This window comes from Takifugu rubripes, chromosome 2 (assembly GCF_901000725.2).
Source record: "Takifugu rubripes chromosome 2, fTakRub1.2, whole genome shotgun sequence".
Lineage (NCBI taxonomy): Eukaryota > Metazoa > Chordata > Actinopteri > Tetraodontiformes > Tetraodontidae > Takifugu > Takifugu rubripes.
In genome coordinates this window covers 641,072-648,859 of record NC_042286.1, presented here as the reverse complement: position 1 = coordinate 648,859, position 7,788 = coordinate 641,072, and the positions used below count along the sequence as shown (strand labels likewise).

General features: G+C 49.7%; 1 protein-coding gene across 2 annotated transcripts; it reads right to left on the bottom strand.

The window, feature by feature from the left end:
• Positions 1-964: 964 nt before the first annotated feature.
• Positions 965-7,546, bottom strand: setd3 (SET domain containing 3, actin histidine methyltransferase). 2 transcript variants are annotated; one of them, XM_011618591.2, is made up of 13 exons: positions 7,409-7,546; positions 6,755-6,871; positions 6,485-6,577; positions 6,228-6,376; positions 6,017-6,089; positions 5,618-5,874; positions 5,251-5,309; positions 4,553-4,667; positions 3,905-3,979; positions 3,426-3,592; positions 3,179-3,264; positions 2,223-2,383; positions 965-2,125 (listed from the first exon to the last, which is right to left on the bottom strand). In XM_011618591.2, exons 2-13 carry the CDS (start codon positions 6,855-6,857, stop codon positions 1,667-1,669), a joined length of 1,797 nt encoding a protein of 598 aa, XP_011616893.1. In that variant the 5' UTR covers positions 6,858-6,871; positions 7,409-7,546; the 3' UTR covers positions 965-1,666. The 2 variants fall into 2 exon arrangements, with proteins under 2 accessions (XP_011616893.1, XP_003977480.1); XM_003977431.3 differs by having other exon boundaries at positions 6,755-6,866; positions 7,409-7,545.
• Positions 7,547-7,788: the final 242 nt, after the last annotated feature.

Below are 7,788 nucleotides of genomic sequence, written 5' to 3'. Positions count from 1 at the left end.
AATAGGAGTCCAGACAGAGAGACTGGATACTCCCTGGCCTGAGAAGAGTCCAGCACCTCTTGGCTCTCCTCGTTTCCTCCCATCTTACAGTTATTCTTCTTCTCAGACATTTGGCTTGACAAGCTCGCTACTTGGCAAGAGCTCATTGTGACACAAGTGATCACGTCTACAACACTCACACACACGTGCTGTCTGACCACCTGCACGACTAAAGCTAATGTGGCCAAAGTCCCCCCTACCACCGACAGTACACAAAGGTGACAGGTCCATTTGATTCTAGGTCAGGCCTGAGAGGACTGAGGAGGATGGAGCGAGACAGTTCCGCCGCCTCTTAACCACGCACAGGTCAGTACCCCACCGTGCTGCTACTGTGTGTTTGAGGAGATCTGGACTGATTGGTGCTGATCTTGTCATCCTTTGGTCCAACACTCTCCTGACAGGCGGAGGCTCAGGAGAACAGAGATGACTTAACGGGAGCTGGGTGTTTGCCGATGATGGGGTGCCAGATTAATAAACTCTGAGTCTCTGTCTGTTCCTCTCTTCCTCACCTTTATCCACTTGCCTCTGTCCTTTTTACTGTCAACCCAACTGTCTGGGCAGAGAAACGTCTTAAAAAAGACGGTATGGTTACAAATTTCATCGGTCCCCAAGGCCAAAGACGACCAATGCAGGCCACTCTCCTATACATGCAGGATTTCATTTCATGCATTTTTCAGAAGGGTTCAGAATGATTGAAGGTCATGAAAGTGACCTGCTGCAGGTGTGCAGGTGAACATCTGGAAGGAGAACATCAAGAGACAGCTCCCCTGACTCTTTATTAATCCTATAGGCACTCCCATGAAAGCCATCCGGACATGTCAGCCATCAACAGCTCGTGGCTCAAAAGAGAATATCTGACCATGAAAAACCACTTTGACCCAATTTTGGGGTTTGAGTTGGTCAATTCCTTTAGAATGACAACCAATGAAGAAGGTTCCTGAGGACAGGCTGGTTTTTATTCACACAAAGAACTACGAAAACAAAGACTCATAGACTTCCACTTGATCTTTGCAATGATTAAGCAGTGTTGATATTGTGATTTCAGTCTGTGGTTTCAAAGCCCCCCCCCCCAGGTGTCCGAACTTACCTCCAGTCCCTCACAGGGTTGTGTGTATGGCTCTCTAGTGGGAAGCAACAGTCATCTTTCGCTCAACCCTTCCTCCCTTTTGGTGATATCAGCACGGAAGTCATTCAAGGTACATTCAGTAAAAATACTCTTAATGAAGCGCAAAATCAGAACTAACCCAAAGTTCTGGTAAAACCGGTTTGTACACGAAAGGGAACTGAATAATGTCAATCCCAGTTAGACCACTGGGCTGTTCCTGTGTGAATAAAGCACCAAAATGCAATAGAGAAGATGATTGTCAATACAAATCATGTTGGGGAGCAAAAGGCATGAAAGCCACCAACAGCTTCAGGAGCTCGGGACCACCCAACCCTTGGGGCAGCTTTTAAAACACACTCGTGTCAAATCTCGTCCCAAATCTCAGGCCGCCATGAAGCAGCAGAATGAGTTCTCTAGCTCTAGATTCATCTCGGCTTCTATCTATAACACAAATAAATAGTATGGCTGCGGCAGCGGTGTCGGGGGGGGGGGGACTCCTCCGCTATTCTCTTTGGGTTCGTGTTAAATTGCACCAGCACTGACACGAGTCACTTCCCTCTGGCCATTCTTGGAGTTTGTGCCCAGCGGGTCCAAAGCCGCCGAGTTGACATTTGTCTCCTCCGACGGGTCTCGAGGCTCCGGCTTCAGTGCCAGTCTGTTGGCCCCTGGATCCATTTCAAACGCCGCATTTTCGACACGGGCACCGGTCTCCTCAAACTGGATTTCTTGGCCTTCCTGAATCTCCCCCAGCTTGTGTAGGATAATGGGAAGCTTTGCATCGGTGTTCTCCAGCAAAGCGATGCTGCTCTCGTGATAGTCGGGCAGGGGGGCCCCCTCCTCCAGCTGCTTCTGAAAGTGCACACGCTTGGCCCGGCCACTGGCCAGGGCCTTCTCTAGGATCCACTTCTCAGCCAGGCGCAGCTGGATTGCCATGCGTGAATGGGGCGAGAGCTCGCTTTTCTCAAGCGTGGAGGAGTCCTCCTACAAAAGATCAAAGCAGAGGTTAAAAAACAAACATCTTTGAGAACAGAACCGAGACCGGTAACCATCAAGGCGAGGTCCATTCGAGCAAGGTCACCTCCGATGTGGTCTTGTAGGCCTTGAGCAGCAGAGCCACTCGGGTCTCCAGGAAAGTCCACAACTTGATCTCATTGTCCCAGCTGACGGGGAACTCCATACTGCCCAGTGTAACGATCTTATTGATGGCATGACCTCCCAGCAGGTAGTCCCTCAGTTCCTCTGCAAATGCAGGTGGACATTAGCTTCCCTTAAACAGCTGTCATCACCACCATCCATCAGAGCTATGGTATAGATCTGGCTGAGCTCTACCCCGGCGATACGGTACTGACACAAGAAGAGACGGACGGACGGACATTCTCAGAGGACATTACAACATCCTCATTGGTGACCAACATGCTGATAAAGACATATCAGCGCGCAGTTAAAGGGACTAAACCAAATAAGGTGAGATAAGAAGTGTCCCAGGATGCCAGGCCAGTCTCAAGGGAAGAGTTTAGGTCTGGGAACCCACCTAAATGAGGGGGCTCAGACTGCGAGCTTTTCTCCCGCCGTCCTGGAACTACCAGATGAACACCAAACTCTGCTTCGTTGAGACAGACGGGCCCTGATTCATGGCTTTCGGACCTGAATTGGAAGCCAGTGCTACCAGTTTGACCTGCCAGTTAGAAGATGAGCATTCTGACCCAGCTGAAGGTGGGACAGAGAAGACTGATCGACTCTGAGGTAGAGAGTTGCTATTATGGAGGCGGCTCTGGGTGCGGAGGAGCTCGACCTTGCTACAAACGCAGGATGAGTCCAGGACCCAGTCAGCAGGAGCTTCTCAAACTCTTCAATTCTGGGTGCTTCAGAGCAGAGAGCAAAACTTTCTCCAGCATATTTCCAGACTTGAGAACCATAGACCTTGAGGTCTGCTCAATAGAACCAACAATCACTTTCTAGAACGTTTGCCAAAGCCCAGTTACTCAACATGCTACGTAAAAAGGTCAGTCCAGCGTCGGTCGGGGCTCTTCTTACCCTCCTTCATGCAGAAGACCCGGAGGAAGGCCAGGAGCTGGGCCGAAATGGGCTGCTCATTGCAGTAAAGGGCAAAAATGGAAGATCTGAAAAACAGAGACCACAGTTCAGCAACGAGAGGGCAGATTGCACGTTCTTCCTCACGATTTAAGCTGACAGGAACTAGCGACAAATGCAGGAGTGAGGAGATCAACGCTAGTGGAGCTGTGCCAGAAGCTGTTTAGCTATGGTGGGGAGGTGCACATACACTGGGATCCCTGCTCGTGCCAGCACTTCGGCTTTCATGGCGTACAGACGCTCACTCTTGCTGATTCCCAGCTTGATTTTCACTTGGTCGTGGGCATTCTCCTGGTAGAAGAAGCCGTTGTGGATCACAAATTCTGCATTTGATCTTGTGCCGTAGAAAATGTAGATCTACAGGGAGAGTACATCACCAAGGTCAACGCCCATGACATCAGCAAAGCTGATCAACACTCGGTGGTAACAACAGCAGCCAGAGCTGCTGCTAGGAGACAAGGGACAACAGAGAAAAGGACAGAGCAGAAGAAAGATGTCTGGACCTAGAGCTGCTCTCAATATCACCAGATAACCATGACAACTAGCCATCTATGTCTGATCTTCAGCTCTGAGGCTGCGGTGAGGAACGGAAGGGCAGACCTGCTGCTGTTCTCTGTTGTCCCTTCCAGGGTGGACAGAGGGGACAGAGCTCCTGCTGGCTGGCTTTACCTGTTCATTCTTCTTGTAGTCTTGCAGCGCTACACACTCGCAGCGATCATCTTCCAGGTTGTAGCCAGTGGTGATCTGCAGCAACAATGTGTGTTCTTCAAAAAAAAAAATCGCAACCGTCTCATGCAAATATTCAGACATGTGATAGAAAACATGGTGGAAATGACATCACAGCCGCCAAAGTGATCTAAACCATCAAATGACAAATACGTCTGAACGGTGACATATTTTAACCTAAAGTCAAGAGCAAAGAGGAGGGGCTTAATGAGGGTCAAAGGTGGGGGTGCAGATATATTCGTCATCTATCACAGGAGGCACATCTCAGTTCTCCTGCGTTAACTATGGCTTTGGAGCAGAGAAGATTGAAGGACTTCCTGTTGACTAGGAAGTGGCTGTCCTGTTTGGTCAGCAGGTGGAGGGATGATGGTCAGGAGGATCACCTTTCCCTCAGCCAACAGAACCTGGAACTCAGGTGGGACTCATTCACCATCACCCTGGTCTCCTCCCTTCACCTGCTGAGCTGGTGCTGGGGTTTGTCACACACACCCTCATCTTAGTTTGGTCTGCACAGGTGTTTCATTACAACATGAGAAAAGGCTCTGTTGGTTTTAGTGTGGGGGGACGAGATGAGACAAGATGCATCCTTACCAGTCCATTTCTGTGATTACACATGTCCCACAGGGGGATTAAGGCCAGAGTCACCTGTCTGCCATCCTCAGTAGGGATCTGGTTTTGCCGGGTCATCACAGAAGACACCGCCCACCTATTGGACACCACAGTTAGAAGGGAGAGGACATTGAAAACTCTACAAGGGGTTTAAAGTCGTCAATGTGGTGATTTGTGCCGTTTAATCTTATAAAGGGGCAGGATGGGATGATAATTCAACATCCTTCCAGGTGACATTTAGAACACAACTGGGGACGGGAGCTGGGGACGCCAGGAGCTGAGGACAGAAGCTGAGGACAGAAGCTGGGGACAGAAGCTGGGGACAGAAGCTGGGCAATACACAGACTGAGCTGCATGTGCATCAAGCTGTTCTTTGGGGACGTTGATACCGTAGGATGGTCCCACAGGTCAGATACACAAACAACATAAATTTTCAAAAATAAAGATTAAAATAAAAATAAAGAACGGTCAGAAAAGTGGTCCCGTCTTCTTCACCGTCTTGGGGGGACGGGGAGGGCCCGCGGAAAACTCTGCTCTCTTGAGAATCTTTCAAAGTTCCAGCGTCAGCACATGTAGAGGGTGCAGGAGCTGCATTGGCTGCTGCATCCTCCATTCAGGTTCAGCATCATCCTTCTGAAAGCCCAAAGAGGACAGTGTCTCATTCTGTCTGTCCCGCTCACCTGTAGTCATCAAATGTAAAGCTGTCCTTGAGTGGCAGCTTGCTGGACGCAGGATGAGTCTGGGGAGAAGAAGAGTTCACCATGAGGTTAAACACACCCGTCTGATCACTGAACCACGTTTAGAGCCAAGACTAAACGAGGCCAAGGCCTTGTCTCATGCCGTGTCCACCAGTGTGTCCTCTGCTGTGCAGAACCTGTAACAGTACCAGCTTGGGCCACCAGGGGGCCCCGGCTTTTAAACCAGGACCTTTTCTCCTCATTTAACCTTGTGTTACAGTTGTTTGCTTAAAGTCAAAGGGGGACGTCCTCTGAGGCTGTCTGGGTACCACATGAACTGGCTCGCTGGCAGAACAGCAAAGTCACTCACCTGTATCAGTTTGTAAAAGTAGGCGTATTGCCGAGCAGTGTTTCTGTACTGGCTCAGAACATCCTGGACTGCCTGCGTGCCCTGCAGCAGCTGCACCTCGTCCTGCTCGTAGAAGAGAGGCGTATCATACTCCTGAGGAAGGGTGCGAATATATGGCAGCCAGAACGATGCAGGGTTGGCCCGCTCACACAGCAGGTGCAGGGCCAGAGTCACATTGTCCATAGCCTGGAGGATTCTGTCCTGGTTGTACAAAGGACCTGAGGTGCGGAGATTACACCAACATTTGTGCTAGCCTACAGAAATAGTGGACATATGGAGGTCCCGGGTCTCTGGACAGGCGAGGTACCGCTCAGCTGTTCACCCCAGAGAACCATTCCACCTCACAAACTAGCTCCTTACCCAGCACAGACTTTTTAGCCGATTCCACTGTCATGAGCATCTTCCTGGGAATCCACAGGAACAATTCCTCTGCCTGCACAGACACAGACAGCAAACAACAGGTGAACCAACCACTGTGTGTATGTATGTATGTGTGTGTGTGTGTGTGTGTGTGTGGGCTGGTAATTCAGCCCTGGGTGCACCGCTCTGAGCCTCGCAGAACTGAACTCACCTTGATGTCTCGCGTGGCTCTCAGACCGTATCCCTCTGCTCCAAAGTTGGTCACTGCGAACCCTTCGCAGGATGCACCGTGATCCCGAGCCCAGGACATCAGGTGTGGGAAGTGGTCGTCTCTGCGGCCCTCAAACTCCACCGACATGCCTGAGCACCAGGGAGTCTGATTTTCATTATTTGATCGATTGATGCTTTGGACAGAAGCCAAACTAAAACACAGAAAGAGGACCATGGTGCGAAAACAATGGCTCTTACCTCTCTGTTTCTTCCGGATCTTCTCCACCAAGCCTCTGATCTGAAGGTACTCCTCCCACTCTTTTCCAGCAGTCGGCCCGCCACTGCTGCACTCTAGAGTGATATATTTAGGACAGCCCCAGTCATTTTTAGACATAAATTAAATTGAGTCTGCTGATGTTTTCATTCTTGCTTTAACTTTTGCAGCTATTCCCCTCTATGTTCACCAGACAGCAGCACGGCAGGGTGTCAACAGACAGACAGACACACAAGGAAGGACCTATATCGTACTCTGCAGGAGTTCAGAGACCAGGATCATCATTTCCTTTGAGGACACTGAAGTGGTGGCTGCGGAACCCGACTTCTGAATCTTCACTCGACTTTTCTTTCCCATGGTGGACACCTTTCCTGACAAGAGACCCGGTTTCACTGTTAGCACATGCTGCCACCGACTCATCACATTTCCTCTAAGTCCAACAAAGACATATCTGGTCCCATGTGTCCCACTGCCTGGACGGACGGCTCGGTTTAGTCACGCGTTTGTTAAGGAGCCTTTCAGAACATTTGGTTCCTGACAGGACGAGGCCAACAACCGCATGTCAGGGGGCAACACCAAACTCCAGACGGACTCTTAAATACTCGGGGTTATTTGCAGCCTGTCCCACGAGGCCACTAGCTAGCTCACTACCGGAGAGGAATCCACACCCACGCTGCCATTTAAGCTTCTGGAGCAGGACAGGGTGCCATTCATTCATGTGCTAAGGCAAAAGTAATTAAAATTTAACCGACACGCTGTTTGCATCCATGTAGCCAACGAATAACAGCGTTTAACAAGAACGTTAACTGCTAACTCAACTTAATCTGTGTGGTTACCGAGCCATAAGGACAAGATATAGCAACATCTTAGTCCCAAGCACAGTCAGCACGAACACAGCTCCAATTTACCTTATCAACGATATCACAAGTGGTGACGATAACAGCTAGTTTTAAACGAGAGGGTGGAAACAGCGGTCGATGTTGTAGATCAGATAGTAGCAATCTTCTTCTTCTGCTCCTCCTCCTTCTTTGAATCAATGGCGCGTCGCAGCCGGGCTGTTAGAGTGCATATCGCCCCCTGTCGCACAGGAGGATGGACTTCATGACGTGCTCCGGGTTGTTATCCAAAAGAGCGCAGAGCCGCAGATCATTGTCTTATTTGGTTATTTTTTTCTCCCTGCCAGACTCCACAGTTCCTGCAGTTCATATACTTTACCTTTTAATTTGTATTCCTCTCTGTTTCATATTTACTACATTCCATAATTACATTTTCTACACTTTTAGTAAGC